This window comes from Canis lupus, chromosome 28 (assembly GCF_048164855.1).
Source record: "Canis lupus baileyi chromosome 28, mCanLup2.hap1, whole genome shotgun sequence".
In the NCBI taxonomy this organism is placed as follows: domain Eukaryota; kingdom Metazoa; phylum Chordata; class Mammalia; order Carnivora; family Canidae; genus Canis; species Canis lupus.
The window spans coordinates 8,419,096-8,443,123 of record NC_132865.1 but is presented as its reverse complement, the minus strand read 5'-3'; the positions used below and the strand labels follow the sequence as shown (position 1 = coordinate 8,443,123).

Genomic DNA, 24,028 nt, shown 5'->3' with positions numbered 1-24,028 from the left:
TTATCCTCCGCTCCCTCTGCCCCTCCTCTCTCTCCCTCTCTCTCTCTCTTTCTTTCTCTCTCTGTGAAATAAATAAATAAAATCTTTTAAAAAATAAATAAATAAAATGGCCCTCCAGTGCTAAAGTGCTGTCTGGTGTTCCAAAGTGCAAGAAGGCTGTGATATGCCTTAGGGAGAAAATACTTGTGTTAGAAAAGCTTCATTCAGGTATGAGTTATAGTGCTATTGGTTGTGAGTTCAATGTTAATGAATCAGTCAACAGAGTTTATTAAATAAAGTATCTTTAAACAGAAACACCCATAAAACAAGGTTATGTATCGATCAGTTGATGAAAATGTGACTAGAGGTTCTCAGAAACCTACTCCTGGAACTCCTCTGGGAGTAGTGGTTCAGTTTTTGTGGCAAGTTTATAGAACATAATTACCACAAATAACAAAAATCAACTGTATTTCATTTTAATTTGCATTTCCTTAATTATTAATGTTGTAAAACATCTTTTGTATGTTTCTTGACAGTTCCATTTCTCTTTCTGTTATTACCTACTTATAGCTCTTATCTCTTTTCATTAGATTCTCCCGGGTTTTTTTTTTTTTAAGATTTTACTTATTTATTAATGAGAGACAGAGAGAGAGAGAGAGAGAGAGAGAGAGAGAGAGCGCAGCAGAGACACAGGCAGAGGGAGAAGCAGGGAGCCTGAAGTGGTACTCGATCCCGGGTCTCCAGGATCACGCCCTGGGCTGAAGGCAGCAATAAACTGCTGAGCCACACGGGCTGACCAGATTCTCCCTTTTTCATCAATTCATATGAGTTTCCTTTATATTAACAGTACTGAAAATTATCCTGTGCATATATTGGAATACCTTCCCCAGTCCATCTGTCACAACTCAGCTTTCTGATACTTTCAACCACCTCCTTTTTAAAAATGTAAATGACAGTTATCATTCACTACCCATTTTATGGCTTCTTGCTTTTGTGTTTAATGTACCATAGTTGTTGGGTGGTTTTTTTTTTTTACCTCTTTTTGAGTTATTTAAAATTTCTTTTCATGTAATGCAAGGATCATTTCTACCCCCTGACAGTCATGTATGGCTATTTTTTATACTGTGCTTTTTTAATTTCTTTTAAATTTATGCATGAGAGACACAGGCAGAGACATAGGCAGAAGGAAAAGCAGGCTTCTTGCAAGAAGCCTGATGTGGGACTCGATCCTGGGACTCCAGGATCATACCCTGAGCCAAAGGCAGATACTCAACCCAGGCTTCCCTATACTGTGGTCTTTGTAGTCTATTATTTTATCATTGGTTGTAAATGCAAATTTTTAAAAATGTGGTTTTTTTGGTCTTTTCTGGACTCTTGATTATTCAGTTTCTTGGTTTATTATTTGAAAAGTATCATACTGTTTTAATTATTTTTATTTTATACTATAGCTTTTTATTTGTCAGGGCTTCTCTTGCTTTATTTTTAAAAATTTCCTCCATATTCTTTTTTATCCTTGTGCGTTATTTCTTCCAGAGCAGCAAAGTTTATTTACCCTAGAATTTAAAAGGCAATTTTAATAATATTTATTCAAGTCAGAGGAGTAAACTGCATTCCGTAACTAGAAATGTTTGCATAGCTTGTTCAGTATGCCCACTTTCTTTGTTCTGTATATTGCTTCACTTGTCATCTTGATCCAATCCCCAAAAAGACAGGTTTTGTTTTTGTTTCTTATAAAGCCAAGTTGTCATTTGTTTAATAAGTGGGAAATCAGAGCAAAAGACATGATATTCAAGTCTTTCAAAAAAAGACTGTTTTGCCTAAGTGCTGTGAAATATAATTGACACAGAATTTACCTTCATAGTTGCCAGGCACTTCATGACAAGAAATGGAAGTTATCTATTTCTTGGTCAGTGTTGGGGATATAGTGAAATTACATTTTTTTATTCACAGTCTTCAGAATTTATGTAGACTACCTTCCTTTTATATTGAAACATAGAATAACCACATAGGTACAATTGTGGTCATGGTTTCAATTATGCTGTCATCATAAATTGATGATTAAATTATAATTACCAATATCCTCAAAGTTTTTACATGTTTGTGTCTTTATATGATAGCCTGGATTGTAGGTGTGTTATAGACAAACAGTTTTCTGTAGGTATTCCCTTATTATATTAATAAAATTTAATTATTTTCATATCTTCTTACCTATCCATTTCCTGGAGACATCTAGGTATTTATGTATGGATTTTGTTAAACTTTTAAAGGATTAAACTGTTTTTCCATTTCTGGCACCACCTTGTTATGTCTCTATGTATTGACATATACTCCTGGGCACTTTTTTTTTTTTTTTTTTTTTTAGAAAATAGATCTCCATAGAAAATAGAAATTCTCCAGTCCTATGTGAGCCTGTTTGTGAACCAGTTTGTCCATATGTATCAGAAATGTAAAAACTGCTTTCTATACCTGTTTGAATTATATATAGTTACCGTGCATTAAATATATATCCTGGTGATCCCCCACAATTTTTTTCAAATGCTATTCAGCGTATTTTTACTCTCAGTTGCATACATTTCCATACAACTATAGATCTCTTTATGTAATCCACCTTTTCTTTAAAGCCTATCCATCCTCCTTTTATTGTATTCCAAACATGCCTTTCATCACCCCAAGTAAGTCTCAGGGAGGCCTGTAGGGTCGTGTATAATTCCTGTCTTGGAAGTTTAAATTTACTATGTCACCCATGCTCAGTGCATTAAGCGGTAAACATATTTTGCCCGAAGGCTTCTACATGCCTCTTTTAAAGTTTCTTCCATGACTTATTGGGCTTTAACTCTATTGTTAATATTCTTTTCAGACCAAAAGAGGCAGTAAATCTAAAACAAACTTAGAGATTTTACTGCTATAACTTTCAGACACCTAGCCTCCTAGAAGGAGAAAATTGTTCCTTTACTGGGATATTTTTTTCTACTTGTCAGATTATTATTCTTCAGTGATTAATTCTTTAATTATATCAAAGAATCTTTCCCCTAGAAGTTAAAAATACTGAAATAAAATTAAATATTTCCATTTATTTTTCCATTAAAGTGGACAAGTACATATATTTTTCATGTCTTGTTTTTAGTTACTTCACTAGTTTAACCTGAGATGATTCAATAGATAATATTTTTGTTATTATTGTTTTTTTAATAGATAAAAACATGAATCATAGAAATTAGCCATCAAGGATTTTTTAACAGCTTCCAAGTATGTGTTAGCCCTAGAGATACCAGGACTAAGGATGCTTATGTCCTAAGGAACATCAGCCTTGGGCAACATACAATATATGTAGATGATATAATTTTAAGGTCACTTGAATACTCTTCCTGATTCCCTTTCAGGCACTCCCCAGAGCTTGTCATCCTTCAATTGGTGGATCTTGAGGAAAATTCAGTTAATGGTATATGAAATTATTTAGAAGATAGTATGTGATTTTGTACTTTAGAGCTTTGGCTCTGGAATGAGCTTGTTACATTCTAAATGCTGGACCCATGCTTACATTATGGTCTCTCTTGGATAATTTATGAAACTAGTTTACAGCTCCCTGTGCCAAAGTCTCAGTCAAATGAGAGGAGGAGTGTTTATTCAAAGTATTTAAAACTTGGAAGAGCCCAACTCTGACCCATTCAAAAGTCCACTGCTCATAGCAGTCAAGTGTCTTGAAGGGTCCCTGATGTGTCAATCATCACATACTAAGTGGGAGATGACAGGGAGCTGGAGCAGCTGAAGTGCTGGTTGGACACTTAGGGTGTTTTGACAATGGCTATTTAACTCAAGTTATGGGGAAATACTTAACTATTTTAGTAGTTCAACTGAACTGGAGCAACCCAGTGACTATCACTAATTATTTACACTAAATTATTTACACCAGATTTTTCCCAAATATGTTTTTCTAAGGAGAAAAATAATGACATCAGAAAAAGATAAAAGGAAAAGCATGATCAGATTGATTGAAAGTGTGAACAAGCATCAAACACACGGTGCCTACTGCACAAATTAACAATTAGCGGTCACAGCATCAGCAAAGTCACTTTATGTAGATTGTACCTGTGGCAAGATCTTGGTTATGCCTTAAGTGTTTTGTTTTTTGTTTCTGCCTGAAGCTGACTTTCCAGTATTCCCAGAGATTTAGCGAACCTTTTGCCTTTCCATTATAATCTAAGTTAGCTGGATTTAACTTCTCTGGTTTATGACTGAGAATACTCGTAAAAATCTGGTACCAGGACTGGATTATTGGCATTAAGACTCCCTAATATGTAGAATCGATTTGCTGGAATACCCATAAATTAGAATTAATTTGCTGAAGAATTCTATCATTCCTGGGTAGAAAATTGATTTTTTCTTGCTATATTTAGTTAAATTATGGTTTGTTGTGTTGGAATAAGAGCAACATCTTCAAGGGCTTGTTAGGAAAATATCAGGGTGTTGCAAGGTGTTGATTGATTCTTACGGCCATCACTAAGAAGTTTTAAGAAAGAGACAAACTTCAGCTTCTCCCAACACAAGAAATAAAGAAAAGACAGTTTTATAATAAATATTTTTTCTCTCTCTGTCATTGCTATCCAAATTGACTGAAATATGGATAATTTGATTCTGTGCATTGATGGAAAATATACTGTAATCCAAATTTAAGGTCTGATATACTGAAGCAGAAAGAATTCTCAGAGGATAAGATTAGGTAAAAGATAATCCTGAACTCTTAAACATCTTTTAAATATCTCTGGTTAACCCAGTGATTTCAACTTTAGCTGCACATTGCTTTTTAAAAAATAATGATACTTTGTTCCTAGCTATTGAAATTCTTATTCAATTTAATTTTTCTTAGAAAGTGCTTTGAGCATTGTTTTTTAAAAAGTTCCCTAGGTAGTTCTTGAAGAATAAGTCTTTCTCATTGAAGAAGTCTCTGGAATGTAGCCTGAAGGACAGACTCATATTCCAGATTTTGATTTATCTCAGTTTGAACTCATTAATTTGTGAACCAGAGGGTGGTTAGTGCACAAAGGCATGCTGTGAGGAAACAGAAATTCTCACATACAAAAACTGTGCGTAAGTGTGATCTTCGGGTGTTGTTGCTAGCCAATTAAATAAACCTGAAACAAATACATTGTAAACTTACTGAGGTTTTTTAAAATAATTACAATGAAGTAAAATGTAACTTTAATATTCTGTATTTTTACTATTCTGACAATTAAATGAAGTACTATAAGTAAATTACCTATCAGAGTGGCTCACACAAAGTAGGCACTCACTGAGAGCAAGTGATTATCATCAGCAGTACTATATATCTTTACCACTCCTCCTTCTACTAACACTACTTCTACAACTACCAGTACTTCTACTACTACTACTACTACTACTACTACTACTACTACTACTACTGAGAGCTAGAGATCAAGTTTTCTTGCTCTTATTCCAACACAACAAACCATAATTTAACTAAATATAGCAAAAAAAATCAATTTTCTACCCAAGTTTTCTAAATAAGTCCAGTGATTCACTCAACCACAGTTATAAGGCGTTCTTTCTTATATGCTACAGCACAAACAACCTATGGTTTTTTTCCTTCCTTTATTTTTTTTAAGATTTAAGAACATAATTTTTAAGTAATTTCTACACACAAAGTGGAACTTGAACTTACAACCCAAGAGCAAGAGTCACATGCTCTATTGACTGAACAAGCCAGGCACCCCACAAATCATTGGTGTTTTAACAGTCCCTTTGGGTCCCTGAATGCATTTCACCCAAGGGAAAATTTGTTGTCAATGGTGATTAGGATACCAAACCCAGTCTCTGAAAGCCAACCCCTCAACACCTCCTGATGTGATTTATTTATAATACAAATAGTAACATTTGAACAGCAATTGGAGGTGCCTGGGTGATTCAGTAGGTTAAGGAACCAACTCTTGATTTCACCTCAGGGCATGATCTCAGGGTTGTAGGATCAAGCCCCACAGTGGGCTCTGTGCTCAGCAGGAAGTCTCCTTGAGATTCCCTCTCCCTTTCCTCATCCCCTTCTCCCTTCAGGGCACTCGTGCACTTTCTTTCTCTCAAATAAATAAATAAAACTTTGAACAGCAAGTGACCATGCTTTACTGACAAGGTGTTTCTTTTATTATATACTTCGGACGTCCAGATCAACCCAGAGGCCTGTCAGTGAGTGGATTCTTGCCAGCATTCCAGGGAGGGATCCAGTGGAGAACTGTCTGGTATACAGACAATATCAGGAAGGCTATTGGATCAAGAAGGCAGAAGAAAAGGGCTGGGAGGCCACTGAATGCAAGATTTTATATGAGGGAGTGGAGGAGATAAGTCTGGGCAAGGGGTAGGGGCATGTAAGCGGGAATGAGTTGAAAAGTTGGAACAGCTTGTTTATGGTGTAGTGTACCCTTAAGTTAGTGATTTTGTGATATCTAACAAAATGAACAATTACAAAATGGAGTTATTATTTATTTTTGTCACAGCTGTGTCATCACTCAGTTTTTACTTTAATACTTAAAGAAGAAATTGTTACCTGTCTTTAAGTGCCAGTATTCTGTTCTCTTTTCTTGTCCTTGACAAAATTTAATACTGTGTCCTGTCTCCACTCCCTACCTTCAATATTACTCTGATCTTTATTGGGTGAGATTTATGGTGTTGAAATTATTTGGCAAAAGCTAGTTATTTTTATTGAGGCAAATTCTTTGAAATCGATTAATATAACTCATGCTGACCTTAAAATATCCCCAAATTTCTTGCTTATATGTGTGCCCTGCTGGGAAAAAGTGTGTCTGTAGTATCCACGGTATGTCTGTGTTTAAGTTTGTATTTAACTGTCTGTATATTTGGTTGAAAGTTGAAATTGCTGGGATCCCTGGGTGGCACAGCGGTTTAGCGCCTGCCTTTGGCCCAGGGCGGGATCCTGGAGACTCGGGATCGAATCCTACGTCGGGCTCCCGGTGCATGGAGCCTGCTTCTTCCTCTGCCTGTGTCTCTGCCTCTCTCTCCCTCTCTGTGTGTGACTATCATAAAAAAAAAAAAAAGGTTGAAATTGCTAAGGTTCTCTTTCCAGTATGTAAGAATATGTAGCAACTCCTCTTCATTTGATTTACTATCTAGATCCTTCGTTGGCTACAAACAGGTCATCCTTCTTATGTAATCTTTTTCTGTAGGCTTCAATGTCTTTCTAACAACTTCCTAAAACGTGATTGAGCTAATTTTAAGACGGCATCTTTGCTTCATCTCTGTACATATCTTTGTCTAGGGCTCCACCTGTTCACTTTTGGCAACTGCTTTGATCAAAACCAGCCTGAATTATATCTGGGAAAAGGCAGGAAAGAATTTCTGAGTCATAAAATTCTATCACACATATCAGCACTGGGTTAAGAAAAAAATAAATCATTCTCATTCACCTAGAAAGTAAACAAATGATTCTTTCAAAGTTCTATTTGCAGAGCTTAATATACTCAATGATTATTGCAGAGAAGAAGGAATACATATAATAAAGTAGATGCAGGGTTTGGGCTTATAGATATTTGAGTGTGTGTCCAATCTCAAACACTTAGAAACATGTGATATTTTGGGGCAAATATTTAACCTATCTAAGCCCTTGTATTTTTTTGCTTAATAATATGGTACCAAATTTTACTATGAAATATCATTTTGTAGATTGAAAAGTAGTGTTTGAAAAATGCCTGACATAGGGATGTACACTCTCACTACTCTTATTTAACATAGTGCTGAAAGTCCTAGCCTTAGCAGTCCAACAACAAAAAGTCATCCAAATCATCAAGGAAGAAGTCAAATTTTAACTATTTGCAGATTTCATGATACTCTATAGAGAAAACCCAAAAGACTCCACCAAAAAAAGTTGCTAGAACTGATATATAATTGAGTAAAGTTGCAGGATGCAAAATCAACATCCAGAAATCTGTTACATTTCTATACACCAGTAATGAAGCAGCAGAAACAGAAATGGAATCAATCCCATTTACCATTGTGCCAAAAATCATAAGATACCTTGGAATAAATCTAACCAAGGAAGTAAAAGATCTGCACTCTGAAAACTATAGAACATTGATAAAAGAAATTGAAGACGACACAAAGAAATGGAAAAACATTCCAGGCACATGGATTGGAAGAACAAATACGGTTAAAATGTCTATACCAAACAAAGCAATATACACATTTAATGCAATCCCTGTCAAAATACCACCAGCATTTTTCGCAGAGCTGGAACAAACAACTCTAAAATTTGTATGGAAACAGAAAAGACCCCAAATAGCCAAAGCAATCTTGAAGGATAAAAACAAACCTGGAAACATCACAATCCCAGACTTAAAGCTATATTATAATGTTTTAGTGATCAAGACAGTAGGGCACTGGCACAAAAACAAACTCATAGATCAATGAAATAGAATAGAAAAATCCAAAAATGAACCTACAACCATATGGTCAACTGATCTTTGACAAAGCAGGAAATAATATCCAATGGAAAAAAGTCTCTTCAGCAAATGGTGTTGGGAAAACTAGACAGAAACACGCAAAAGAATGAAACTGGACCACTTTCTTAAATTCAAAATGGGTGAAAGACCTACAGCTGAGACAGGAAACTATCAAAACTCTAGGATGGGGAACCTGGGTGGCTCAGTTGGTGAAGCATCTGGTTTTGGCTCAGATCATGATCCTGGAGTCCTAGAATGGAGCTCCACATCTGGCTCCCTGCTCAGTGGGGAGTCTGCCCCTCTGCTTACTCTTTCTCTCTCTTGCTCTCTCTCTCTCCCTCTCAAATAAATAAATAGATTTTTAAAAACCTAGAGAAGAACATAGGCAGCAACCTCTTTGACAATGACTATAAATGTCTTCAGAGGCAAGGCAAGTTTTGCTTCAAAAGAAAAACTGATCTATTGGAACTTCATCAAGATAAAAACTTTCAGAATGAGAATAGATATTTTCAAATGACATATCTGATACAGGGTTATATCCAAAAGCTATAAAAAATTTATCAAAATCAATAATCCAAACCAAATAATCCAATTAAAAATTGGCAGAAGATATGAACAGACATTTTTCCAAAGGAGATGTTCAGAAAGCCAACATAATTGTAAAAAGATGTTCAATATCATTAATCATCAGGGAAATACACATCAAAACTATGTGTATTTAATATTAATCATCAGGGAAATACACATCAAAACTATGTGTATGTGATATCACCTCACACCTGTCAGAATGGCTAAAATTAACAGCACATGAAACAACAGGTGTTGATGAGGATGTGGAAAATAGGGAACCCTCTTGCACTTTTGGTGGGAAAGCAAATTGCTCTATTCATTCTAGAAAACAGTATGGAGGTTCCTCAGAAGTTAAAAAGTAGAACTACCCTATGACCCAGTAGTTGCACTAGCAAGTATTTACCCAAAGGATACAAAGATACTCATTCAAAGGGGCACATGCACTCCAATGTTTATAGAAGCATTATTAATTATTGTCAAATTATGGAAAGAGCTCAAATGTCCATTGACTGATGAATAGACATCAGTCTGATGAATAGAAGATGTGGTATATATACAAGGAAATATTACCCAGCCATCAAAAAGAATAAAGTCTTGCCATTTGCAATGACATGGATGGAGCTAGAGTGTATTGTGCTAAGTGAAATAAGTCAGTCAGAGAAAGACAAATACCATATGATTTTACTCATGTGGAATTTAAGAAACAAAACAGATGAACATGGGGCCAGAGGGAAGAGAGGCAAACCAGAAAACAGAGTCTTAATTATAGAGAACAAACTGACAGTTACTGTAGGGATGGGTTAAATGGGTGATGGGTATTAAGGAGGGCAGTTATGATGAACACCGGGTATTGTATATAAGTGTTGAATCACTAAATTCTACACTTGAAACTAATATAAATTACACTATATGCTAATTGGAATTTAAATAAAAACTTGAAAAAGGAGGGGAAAAAGTGCTTGGCAAACAGTAGACATTATTATGGTTAACACTATTTACAAAGAGATGATTAAGTAAGAATATAATGCTTCTGAGACAAACATTGCAACATCATGGAATGCAATCATACCCTTTGATTTGTTATAATATCACAAATATATATGGCACATATTTAGCAATAAGTCATTTATGGTTTGTTTTTGCCAAAAACAAAGTTACCAGTTTTCTTAATCTTTCATTTTGTAAAAGACCTTAATGAATAAGCAAGTGCAAAGTTGATGTTTTGAAACAGGTAACAAATGGGAGGAATAAAACAAGAGAAATACACAAGCATTACTCCTGCTATACATCTTTTAAAAACCCTATCCCTGAGATATGAGATTTATTTGGCAGAAAATATGACTAACAATATCAATAGCAGAAAGAAAGCCTACATTCAATATTCTGTGGTCAATACTCCCAGGTGACTATTTCAGACAATTCAAAACTATATCAGTTTCTATTAGAAACACTAGAATTATTGGTATTTAATTCACAAGTGAAAAATTCGATATGGTAAACACCAAACATGTTATCGGATAACATCCAAAGAGTATTTGTAGAGATTAATCATCCAGTGACAAGTTGAAATTCCTGTACATTTGCATCTTACTTTCAATGTATTTCTCTTTGGACCTTGAAGGGACCCTGCTATTTTACAATTCACCAGAGCACAACCATTTTTTTAAAGATTTATTTATTCATGGAAGACACAGAGAAAGAGGCAGAGATATAGGAAGAGGGAGAAGCAGGCTCCTCACAGAGAGCCTGATGTGGGACTCAATCCCGGACCCCAGGATCACGCCCTGAGCTAAAGGCAGATGCTCAACCACTGAGCCACCCAGCATCCCCACTACAAGCATTATTTTGATTATTTGTATCACTTGAAATATATCTTCTTTTAATTAAATAATTATACAATCAAGAGGGAATTTGGAAGACCACCAACTTAATGACCTGTATCCAAGTGTATCACCTAAATTGTTGATTCCAACCTTTGTTCATATTTGAGGAACTTCATAAATGTAAAAATTTTTCATAAACATCAATAGTATATTATTATTGGAAAGTATTAGTTGACAGAATATCTAATAGCAAAAACCTAATATGAATGTAATAATTTTCAATGATTTTGTATTAATCAAAATATTCTCAATGGTTTTTTAAAAAAATAACACATGTGAATGGAACATATTCATTCATTAAAGATAATATTTTGTTTACATATGGATTTTCATACCACTGGTAATATCTTCACTGGATGTCCAGAGTTGAGATCCCCAGATTAAAAACTAGGGTATAAATCAGACTTTTGATATGCCCCAGAAGCCCTTTATTAACCTCCCTTAGTTATTTACTATCGGCAATTTCAGAGTTAATCATTAGTCTCAGTGGTAATTCTGTGAAGGTGTTTTTCTCATTTTTAAGTTTTATATAAGGAAATATAGTATATAGTTTCTTAAAGTCTCTTTTGCTCAATAGTATGTTTGCAAGATTCATCCATGTTGTTGCTTATATTAGTTTTTGTTCATTTTTATTGCTGTATAATATACTTTTTTATCTTAATATACTATACTTTAAAAAATAATTTTATTATTGACAGATACTGGTAGTGTTTCTAATATGGGCCTATTATGAAAAATACTACCATGAACATTCTTGCATTCTCTAGTAAATGCCTTTTAGTACAGGTTTTCCAAGAGAACCTATTTCTCAGAATGGAATTTCTAGGTCATACCTCATGTATATGTTTAGCTTTAGTAAGTACTGAGAAATGACTTTTTAAATCGATATATAAATTTTTTACTCCCATCTATTAGTCTGTAAGAATTCTCATTATCTCCAATCTTGTCAACTCTTGGTATTTTCTGACTTTTTTTCTTTCCAGCAATTTGGATAGATATATAGATAATATTCTTATTGTAGTTTTAATTTGTATTAACTTAGATAATAATAAGGTTAAGAAATATTAGAATATATTCATTTGTGATTTGGATATTCTCTTTGAGGAAGTGTCTATCCAAGCCTTCTGTTGATCTGAATATTGGCTGCCCTATATTTTTATTAATTTGTAGGTTTTTCAGTAAATAATATACATTAGTATTATGTATGCATTGCAAATACTCTCTCCCACTTCTTAGCTTGAGTTTTCTCTTAATGAATTTCTCCTAATGTTTTTATTTGATGAGAAGTTCTTCTTTTAAGCTAACTCATTTCTCCCCTACATTGATAGTCTTTTGTAATCTTTTAAGGAAATTCTTTACCCCATGTTTTTGAAGATAGTTTTCCTACATAGTCCTATAGCTATCTGCTTCCTCCTCTTACATCACCCCATTACTTCTATTAATACACTTTATTGATTTTGTATATGGTTTGAATTCCTGATAATTCTTCAAGCATTGACGTACTTCACTGTTTCCTTTATTCATGGGACTATAATTCCATGCTCTGGAGGCATTTTCTTATATTTTTCTTTGTGTTTTCTAACCAGTTTTATTCCCATGTTTCAAGCTCAGCATTTTCTTCTAAGTTATCTTTAATTCATTAATCCTCTATGTCTGATCTTTTTGTTATTCTTACCTTCAAGTGTTAATCCCATTATCAAGTCTTTATGTTATTTTATTTTTGGTTTTATAATTACTTTTTGATTTTGATCAACAATCTACTAAAATTCTCTATACTGAAGTATGTTTTCTTAAACCTATGAATCATAGTTATCATAAAATATTTATAACATTAACATCTGCATCACTTTTCAATCCCTTTTTACTTTTTCATTTTATTTTTTCTTTTGTGAATTGATCTCATATTCTAATAGTCTGTTAATTTATGATTGATCCTAATCATTGTGTAAAAATATTGTAGGAATAACCCCTATCTCTGGGTGATGTTGTCTTCCTCCAGAGATTATTTACTTTGCATATTTAAGACTTATTTACTGCACCCAGTATTGGAACTGAGCAAATTTAAAACTTTCAGGGCTTTTGAGGGCTGGTCTATTTTAGGTTTGTTTTTAAACTTGAGTGTAGCCTTCCAGGATATGGTGTACTAATCAGGCTTCTTAATTGATTGGTCCTGAGCTCTATTTTGCCCTTATCAGCCCTGTAGGAAGCTGAAAGATCTACATGATTTCTCAACTGCTTATTGAGTCTCAGCTTCTAGTCTCTACCCTGCTCTACCCCTCCCTACCAGCAAATTCCAGGAAACAAAAATGGTACCAAGTAACAGTTTTGTTTAATTAAGAATTTTCCTTTCTCTCTAAGATTTTGTCCCCTGCAATCGTGGTCATCTTCATAACTTTCTGATGCCTCAAAAGAGACTTGATGCATTTCACTCATTTTCCAGTTGTAGAGTTGGTCTGGAACAAGCTAGTTCATCATAATCAAAATCAAAGTCCCAAACCTAATGTATTTTTGATAGATTAGTCTTGGTCTGTTCTACTAGAATCCAAAGAGACAATAACTTTACATTTACTCAATGTCACAATTTTCTTCTCTAACTAAATGCATCAACGATTTTCTCTTTTCTTCTGAAGGGAGTGTTTCCAGTTGGCATTTATCTTTGCTAAATGTCTTCCTGATTTATTTCCATTTTGAAATGTAGGGCCCCAAACTGATTGTGAACTTTTAGTGCACACCTGACTAATACAGAAAGTAACAGAATTCCAACTTCCATTACTTAATACTTGAAATTCTATTTATTGCTATGTCCTTTTGAATCCTTTCCAAAAACTTTAGACAATCTTTCTCTTTCTATTTTGCTCCCGTATTATGTATTGTATATTTTCAAATTTTAATTATTTTAATTACCTCACCAGACCAATAAGTAATTAGTAAGTGAAAAGTAATTACTTACACTAAATGGTAATTACCCAAGGCCAGAGACCATGTTTTATTTTCCTTATTCCTGGCATACAGTTGAAGCTAAACATGTTTACTGAATGAATAAACAGAATTCCTTACAATTCCATTTTTAACTTGTGATTTGCTAAAAATGCAGAGTTTTCCCTTCTCTAACTATACTCAGGTATTTTATAAGCAAGATTAGCCTAAGTGTATCTACTAAATATATGTGTATTTCATTTACGCACATATTTAAAAACTCATTTTAAAATACTCACAAACATTGTGCTATTGTCAAAAGCTTTCGGTACATAGGCAACCAAATAAGCTATTCTTTAGAAATATTTTAATACTCAGTAAATAAGCTACCTACCAGAAGTAGATTTACTGAAGTTTTATTGATAGGCATTTATTGACAATTTTTTAGTTTTTTCCTGACATAAGGCATCTATTCTTTTTCATTGCATTTTTTTATTCATCTCTATAGTAGTTGTAATATAGGAATTACTGTTTCCTGAATTCTCACCAAGTTTTGTGTACTGAAATATTCCCTGCAAATTAGATGATTTTTTCCATTAAAACAACCATAGCAATAATGTAATAAGTGCTAACTTAATGATATTAAAATATTATTTTTTCATAAATACTAAGATTAGTGGCCACAAGGTAAGAAACATAAAAAAATATTGTTTAAGTAGTATGCAATTTAAAAAACACATGGTGTTGATCATATAGGAAAAAGATTTCACTTAATTTCTTTTAATTTTTATTTCATTATTGCAACTGAATGAAATTTTATGTGAATTACTTCAACATTCATTAGTGCTTTGGGCATAAATCCATGGGATTGCTCTTTCCTACTAATCAGAGATAACTTCAATATCTTAGATTTAGAATACTAAAAAGTTCAGGAAAAATTTAAATAATGTGAGAAGTTTTTCTAACTTAAATTGAAATGCTCTTACCTTTTATTTTTGTTCTTTTAGGCAAATCAGGAAAATAAATTTATAGATTTTTTAAAAAAAATTTTTTCTCGTTTTATTGAGAAATAATTGTATATATCACTGTATGAAGTTTAAGATGCAAAGCATGGTTTTATTTACATATATTGTGTAATGATCACCACAATAGGTTCAGTTAACACCCATCATCTCATCTAAATATAAAGAAAAAAACTCTTCTCTTTGTCATAAGAACTCTTAAGATTTACTCTCTTAACAACTTTCCTATGTATCATACAGCGGTGTTAACAGCATATCCCTAGTACTTATTTGATGACTGGAAGTTTGTACCTTTTGACCACCTTCTTCCAATTCCCTCTCCTCTAACTCTCATCTCTGATTACTACAAATCTGATATCTTTTTCTATGAGTTTTTTTTTTTTTTTTACATTCTGCATGAGTGAGATCATACAATATTTGTCTTTCTCTGACTGACTTATTTCACTTAACCTAATGTTTTCAAGTTTCATCCATGTTGTCACAAATGTTGATTTCCTCATTTTTAATAGCTGAATAATTCTCCATTGTATATATACAGTGTGTGTGTGTGTATGTGTGTGTGTGTGTGTGTGTGTGTGTATCACAGCTTCTTTATCCATTCATCCACTGGTGAGCACTTAGGTTGTTTTAGTGTATTGGCTATTGTAAATAATGCTTCTATGAACATAGGGGTGCAGATATCTTTTTGAGTTTGTGTTTTAAGTTTCTTTGGATAGATTTCCAGAAGTAAAATATCTGGATCATGTGGTAGTTCTATTTTTACTTTTTTGAGGAACCTCTATATTGTTTTCCTATAGTGGGTGTGCCAATTTATAATCTCACCAACAATATACAAGGGATCCTTTTACTCCACATCCCATTAGCATTTGTTATCTCTTGTCTTTTTGATGATGGCCTCTCTTAACAGTTGTAAGGTGATATCTCATTGAAGTTTTAATTTTTACTTCCTTAATGACTAGTGATATTGAGCATCTTTCATGTATTTGTTAGCTATCTATATATCTTCTTTGAAGAAATGTCTATTCAGATATTTTACCCATTTTTAAAATTGAATTATTTGTTTTTTTGCTATTGAGTTGTATGTGTTCTTTATACATTTTGGATATTAACCTCTTCTCAAATATATGATTTGCAAATATTACTTCCCATTCTTTAGGTCATCTTTTCACTTTGTTGATGGTTACTTTGCTGTGCAGAAGCCTTTTAGTCTGATATAGTCATTTATTTTTTATTCAGTTGCTTGTGTTTTAGATATAATTTCTAAAAAATTATTACCCAGACCCATGTCAAAGAGACTTTTCCTATATTTTTTTCTAGGAGTTTGATGTTTTTAGGTCTTATATTTAAGTCCTTATTCCATTTTGAGTTAATTTTTGTGAGTGGTGTAAGATAGAGCTCAAGTTTCATTCTTTTACATATAAATATCCAATTTCTCCAGCACTATTTATTGAAGAGACTATCTTTTCTTCACTGAGTATTTTTGATTCCCTTGTTAAATATCACTTGACCATATATGCCTACGTTTATTTCTGAGTTCTCAATTTTGTTCCAGTAGTCTATTTGTCTGTTTTTATACTAGTACTATACTGTTCTAATTGCTATAGCTTTGTAGTATAGATTGGGAACAGGAAGTCTGATGCCTGCTGCTTTGTTCTTCTTTCTTAGGATTTCTTTGGTTATGGGGTCTTTTGTAATTTCATGTAAATTTTAGGAGTATTTTTTCTATTTCCATAAAGATCACCATTTGAATCTTGATAAGGATTGCATTGACTCTATAGATGGCTTTGGTAGTATTGGCATTCTAACTTAATTTTTCCAATCTATGACTACAGGATACCTTTTCATGTATTTGTGTCTTCTTCAATTTCTTTCATCAATGTATGGTTTTTCAGAGTAAAGATCGTTCACCTTATTGGCAAAATTTATTCTTTAGTATTTCATTGTTTTTGGTGTTATTGTAATGGGATCGATTTCTTTATTTCCTTTTCAGAAAATGTGTTTTAGTGTATATAAGAACACTACTAACTTTTTGTAAATTAGTTTTATAACCTGAAACTCTGAATATGATTAGTTCTCACAGCTTTTTAGTTGTTTTTAGGGTTTTCTATATATAAAATCATGTCAGTGTGTTAGCTAACTGGAATGAAAATAAAAACTTAAAAAAAGAAACTAAAAAATATAAAATACAATCATGTCATCTGCAAATAGTGATGATTTTACTTCTTTCTGTCGAATTCTAATGTTTTTTACTTATTTCTCTTGGCTGATTGCTCTAGCTAGAACTTCCAGCACTGTTTTGAATCAAAGTGGTGAGAGTGGGCACTCTGGTCTTATTTCTGATCTTAGAGGAGAAGCTTTTGACCTTTGACCATTGAATATAATGTTAACTATGGGCTTGTTATAGATGACCTTTATTATGTTGAAATATGTTCCTTCTAATCTTAATTGTTATATTTTTTATCATGAATAAAGGTTATAGGTTGAATTTTGCCAAATGCTTTTTCTACATCTATTGAGATGATTATAGAAGATGGTTCTTTTCTTTTATTCTATTAATATGAATGAATGAAACATTGAAACATACACAATGATTTGTATATGTCGAAATATCTTTGCATCCCAGGGATAAGTTCTACTTAATCATGGTGAATGGCACTTTTAATGTGTTACTGAATTCAGCATACTAGTATTTTATTAAGAATATTCGCATCTGTATTCATCAGGGATATTGCCTGTGGTTCCCTTCTAGTAGGGTCCTTATCTGGCTTTGGTACCAGGAAAATGAGTTTGAAAGTGTTCTTTTCTCTTTGACCTTTTTGGAAGAATTTGTGAAGGATAGGTATTACTTCTTTAAGTGTTTGGTAAAAATCACCAGGGCAGCCATCTGTTCCTGGAATTTTCTTCATTGGAAGATTTCTGACAACTGCTCAAATTTCCTTATTAGTGTATATACTATCTATCTATAGAGAAAGAGAAAAGAAAGAGAAAGAAAGGAAGAAAGAAAGAAAGAAAGAAAGAAAGAAAGAAAGAAAGAAGAAAGAAAGAGAAGAAAGAAAGAAAGAAGAAAGAAAGAAAGAAAGAAAGAAAGAAAGAAAGAAAGAAAGAAGAAAGAAAGAGGAAAGAAAGAACATACATTAGACATGAAAAAAGTGAGAACACTACAAGTGCAGGTATTTAAAGCCATAAGAGGCAATTATGAGCCACTATAGCCAATAAATTTGAATATTTACATAAAATGGACAACTGTGTAGAAAAGCAAAACCTTAGAAAAACTTCACAAAAAGGGGAGCCTGGCTTGCTTAGTCAGTAAAACATACAACTCTTGTTCTCAGGGTCATGAGTTCAACACCCATGAATGGACATAGATCTGACTTAAAAGAAAAAGAAATCTTCACAAAAAGAAATAGAAGATGTAAATAATTTTGTATCTGTTAAAAAAGCTAAATACATAATTTAAAATTTTCCCATAAAGACCCATTTGGTTTGGTAACCTGTGAATTCCATCAAATATTTACGGAAGCTATATGTCGATCTTACACAAACCCTTCTAAAGACTAGGAAGAAAAGCAGTCCTAAACTTTTTAAATTAGCCTTTATACTAAAGCGTTTCAAAAACACTGTAAGAAAAAAATCACTTGCCAATTTCATAAATAAACATATATGCAAAATTGTACAAGTATGTTAGTATACTGAATTCAGAAATATATAGAAAGGGCTATTTATAGCAACCAAGTTTGGTTTATTCCAGAAATGTAAGGTTAGTGTAATATTCAAAACTGTGTCAATATATTTCACTATATTTTCAGAATAAATGAAAAAAAATCATGTAATCATTTTTTCAGAAACCCTTAGTTTTTCAATTTTTGGTTCAATAAACTCAGACACAGCACTGTTTCTCTATTACTGAAGTTTCAGAGCTTCATGTAAGCACTGCAATAAAAATATGTCAACTCTTGAAGGCATTCTTCTTCAGGAAAACCTGCTAACAGCAGGGCCCTTTGAATCACATCCTGTGTAGATCAATCTGACATTACTTTTTCAGCTGTCCCTCCTGAGATCTTTCTGAAGCTCAAAGAAAAGGAAACAATAATTCTTTTATGGCTATCATAATTACTGAAATGGAATCACGTGGTATTTCTGCATGCACCTTTGCAAAACTGTGCTTCTTTTCTTGTTAAAACATTGTTAGAAAAGGAGTGAAAATTCCTTGTGTCAGAGTCAAGTGGAATTCTGAAATGACATCCTCCTGCTTTTATTCTTGTTTGTAGTAGTTGCTTGAGGTGGAGAGAGGCAACCTTATCCCAAATACTCCCAGACTACTTTTATTTGTTATTCAAATACAATTTAAAAATTATGATAATATTATGGGCACACCAAAAACTGCTTTCTAGTTTCTAAATTTAGCTACATATTCTCTGATATAAATTGCTTAACATTCTAAATTATTAAATGGAATTTCATGATGTGGGTAATGTAAAGTTGGTGTGTTTAAAAAGACATGAATATTAATGCTAACATCTACTACACCAATGATGTTCCTATACTTTTATATCCATAAAAATGAGGAAAAAATCATTTTAATTCTGTGATGTGCCTTCTGTTAATAATAGATGACTTACAATGAGGTCATTATCCATTTTCTACCTTTTTATTGATATAAACAAAACTTAGCTAAAGTCTTGTGTAATTTTCCTGAGGCCTCAATTTCTCATATGTGAAACTTCTGTAAGAATACCTATCTTGGGCAGCCCGGGTGGCTCAGCGGTTTAGTGCCACCTTCAGCCCAGGGCCTGATCTTGGAGGTCCCAGACCGAGTCCCACATCAGGCTCCCTGCAGGGAGCCTGCTTCTCCCTCTGCCTGTGTCTGTGTGTGTGTGTGTGTGTGTGTGTGTGTGTGTGTTTCTCATGAATAAACAAATAAAACCTTAAAAAAAAAGAATACCTATCTTGTAGGAATTATGTGAAGATCGCAAGAGATAACATGAAATTTGTCTGGGTGGTGACTGGGATTTAATATGGTTGATTAAATTTGAGTTTCCTTGACTTCTTTCTTATATCAGGCAATTTCAATTCTGTGTCCCACTCACAAACCCAGAAGAAAGAGCTCCTTAATCAGTCTCTTCTAATTGGACAGGGATATATCCTTGATCCAATTTTAGGTTGGGACAAGCCACTTATCTTTTCTCAATAAATAAACTGTCATAAATACTGGGGCCAACTGGTAGTTTCCTGAATTGCAAGGTTATGTCAACTTGATTTGGAGGTCTCCCACATTAGGTGTATAAAATGAGTCAGTGGAGAAAGTGAACAGATAATTTAAAGGGAAGGATGTAGCAGTATGAGAGGGACTACATAGTTTCCAATATACAAAGCTAGCACCCTTGTTTCCTAATATTTCTGATCTCATATTTAAATTTCTTTATGCCATGATCTAAGAGTCTACTCTATTTTGTATGCCCTTTTTAAGCATATACTTTTTACTTTAGCTAACTTAAATGTGTTCTAATATTACAAATCAAATGAGTTTGTTATTAACTTACTCCAGTGCTTCTAAAATTCTGTTATTTAGAGCAGTTTTTGTTATTTTTCAAGATATTAAATTACATCATGATTTTTATTAGTATTTACTTTTAAGTCAACTATAAATTTGGTTAGTAGGTTTTGCTGATATTACATAGTGTGTTTTGAAACTGACATCTTTACCTTAAAAATATTAGTGGATTCATTATATATTCCAATATTGAACAGCAAAGAGAATATGAAGATTACATAAGGCTAAGGAGGAAAAATTGTCAAAAGGTTTATCCAATAATTGAATGGGTTGTGAATAAAATACCGTGATCCCAAATTTTAGTACATAATAATATTTATAAATATATTATTTAGGATGTTTTTGGCACAAATAAAAACCACTTCTAATTAAAGGATAAAGTTATTTATTAGATAAGCAGAGGCAAAATATCCAATGATGTCAACAAAGATCTCTTTCTGTCTTTTCACTCAGCTGTCCTCAATGTGTTGGCTATAGTCCTTAGTCTTGTCTTTTCATACATCCAAAATGCTGCTGCAGGTTCTGTGATCCAACACAACTTTCTTTGTCCAAAATATAAAGGGCAATTGCCCACCCCCAGATTGTTTTTAAATCCTGGAATTCAGATTTCCTTAGAAATCCCCCAGCACACTTCCTGTTAAATCCCATTGGATTTAAATTTCTGGTGTGCTCTGTATTCCAAGAAGAATTATGAATAATCTCTCTATTCTCAAATGTGCTCCTGTTTGAAAGATAAATTATAATTAAGTTTGGTCACAAGCATATGCCTTAGGAGCATGAAATCCTGAATGAAAAGGCAAATAATCTAGTATTTTTAGCCTCTCATAGAAAGTGATTTTGGCAAGGAATAATGTAATGGCTTTGGGGTAGGCAACCAATAATGTCTGCCACATGTTAAGTACTGAACCATTTCCAATTTTTGATTATGAAGTTAGACATCGTACAAATTAGATGGATTTATGCTAAAATTCCCCATGATGATCAAGGTATCTGTGAATATGAATTCAGGAAAAAGTACAAATGAGTCAATTTTATTATTAGGTGAAATCTGATTTGGTCTTCCATATCAAAATATTAATAAAGGTTAGCAACTTTTCCACTTCTTGCTTATTTTTTATTACTTTTGATGCTATTCTAAATATTTTCTTTGGTTTCCTCTAGAATTAGACCCAGTAACCAAGCAACTTATGCTCCATACAGCTAAACCAACTTTTGGCCATCTGACAGATGTAAGTAAAATGTCCCAAGTTATAATAAATATCACTATCCATGGTAATTAAATGCAAGCATCTATTATATTTTAATGTTTAAAAAATGACTGGAATATTATCTACTCTCTCATAATGGACTAGGATATTTCCACCCACTTATATTTTTAAATGTGGCATATGGTAATATTTTTGGCAATGTGGAGATTTATAATAGACTACAAAATTTTTCATAGCCTGTCTCAACGGAAGTGTACCATATAATCAGCCTTAAATTAAAGAGTTTCGCTTATGGGGCACCTGAGTAGCAGAGTTAGTTAAGCCTCCAACTCTTGTCTTCGGCTCAGGTCATGATATCAGGGTTGTGGGATCATGCTTCATGTGGGACTATGTGCTCAGTGCAGAGTCTGCTTCAGAGTCTCTCTCCCACTCCCTCTGCCTCTCTCCTACCCATGTTCTCTCTCTCTAAAATAAAAAAAAAATTAAATCTTAAAAAAAAAAGTTACCCATGTTTTCTTCTAGGAGCTTTACAATTTCAGATCTTACATTTAAGTCTGTAATACGTTTTGAATTAATTTTGGTGTGTGATGTAAGATAAAGTTCCTGTTTCATTATTTTCCATGCCTACAATATGTGACAACTTGGATGAACCTTGGGGATCTTATGCTAAATGAAATAAATCAGTCACAGAAGGACAAATATTCCATGATTCCATTTATATAAGGTATCTAAATTAGACTCATGGAAGCAAAGAATAGAATTGTGGTTGCCAGGGGATGGATGAGAGGCAGATGGATAGTTGCTAATCAATGTATAAATTAAATTAGTAATCAATAAAATCTATAATATAATCAATAAAATGTCAGCTATGCAAGATGAATATGTTACAGATATGAATAAAGATCTATGGTACAACATTTTGCCTGCAGAAAAAGTATTATAGTCTCAGTTAAAAATCTCTTAAGAAGATAAATCTCATATTAAGTGTTTTTAGCACAATAAAATAGTTTTTATAATTTCATGTTTAAATAGATATTTCAAAAGCTATCTTTTTTTTTAGTTTTAGCATATCCTTTTTATGTGACTAAAGTATCACTTGTAGTTGTAATAAATGCATGTTATGCCAATCTCTATAAAACTTGTATTTACAATATGCTAAAGAATGTGTAGTGGACCATTATTAATTAGATCACATTAGAATAGTTAATTCATGTTAGAATATTTGATAACTTACATAAGAAATGTGAAGATACCCCTGAACAACTGTATGATATAATGAAAAATATAGAGAAAGCTTATATCAATAACATTCCAGAGAGATCTGGAGAAAGCCAGATGGCTGATGGTATTATTCCACATGAAAGGAAGGCGGACCCAAGTCCACATGTCTGGAGAGGGTGTTTTTAAAAGGTGGCAGACTATTATGTGTCATATGAAAAAAAAAAAGGTAGAGAAGTCAAAGGGAAAGGAAACAGATTGTCAGTTTAACCAAATAGGATCTTTGAGGACCAGAAATCCCTAAAGGGCATTTATAAAGACTAACTTGTTTATAGTGTGGTACTCAGTGCTAGCCTTGCCCTCTGTCTCCCCCCAAAAATCATTAGTGAAATCTACATGACTAACTCTGATGCTTTCAATGTTTTCTTATGGTTGAATTTGGACACGTGTTGAGTCTTCCTTTAAGACTAATGTGTGGTGAAGTCCCCCAAAGAAGACAACATCTGGGTTATATTTTGAGAACTTAACTGGGATTTGTGATTAAGGTGCAGCTTTCAGCTTTATTTTGGATTAAATCATCATGATGAAAGTGAGACAAGAGTGTTTCCTCACTGTGGTTGCCAAATGACACAAACCATGATGATAGTTGGCATATGACTTCATAGAAGAAGAACATTATGAGATGAACATTTGCAAAGTTTAATACTGAAGATTAAAATAAAGTGCTAAATTCCTTTACCATTTCATATACTGAGCGAAAGAATCAAGAAATAATATTCTAAAGTCTTAGACTAGTAATGCATGTAATTGAGCTACAAAAGTTAACCAGTTTCTTAAGATAGCAAAACTTTTCCAGGATTGCAAAAAGATGTCCATGTCTGATGTTGCCTGAGAGGAGTAGAATTTCTTGGAGAAAGTACTCTATTGGGTGATTTGGTCATCAATTGAATATTAGAATGATTTATTGAGATCAAAAGCAACCAAAAATAGAGAAATGTATGAGGAATGTAATGTCAGTGACATAAGAAAAATATTTTGATTTGTGATTAGAATATACCATTGGTATGCTCAGGAGTAGGAGGTATAAAGTAGAGAAATGAAAAAAGATTACAAAATCATTTTCAAGACCAGTGCTAGGAATTACATGAGGTGGACATGTCTCTGTTTTGGGGCCAATATGTTATAAACTGGAAAGTAGCCAGGATTTAGATGACAAGATTCT

General features: G+C 33.2%; 1 protein-coding gene across 16 annotated transcripts in view; it reads left to right on the top strand.

The window, feature by feature from the left end:
* CNBD1 (cyclic nucleotide binding domain containing 1) overlaps positions 1–24,028 on the top strand; it is a 531,858-nt gene that overhangs the window by 403,718 nt on the left and 104,112 nt on the right. For all 16 annotated transcript variants that reach the window (XR_012019914.1, XM_072804016.1, XM_072804017.1 and 13 more), the window contains one exon: positions 21,542–21,609. Coding sequence is in view for 15 of the 16 variants with exons in the window: in XM_072804016.1 (XP_072660117.1) it covers positions 21,542–21,609 (68 nt within the window). In the remaining variant the exon portion in view is untranslated. The remainder of the gene's footprint in view (positions 1–21,541; positions 21,610–24,028) is intronic.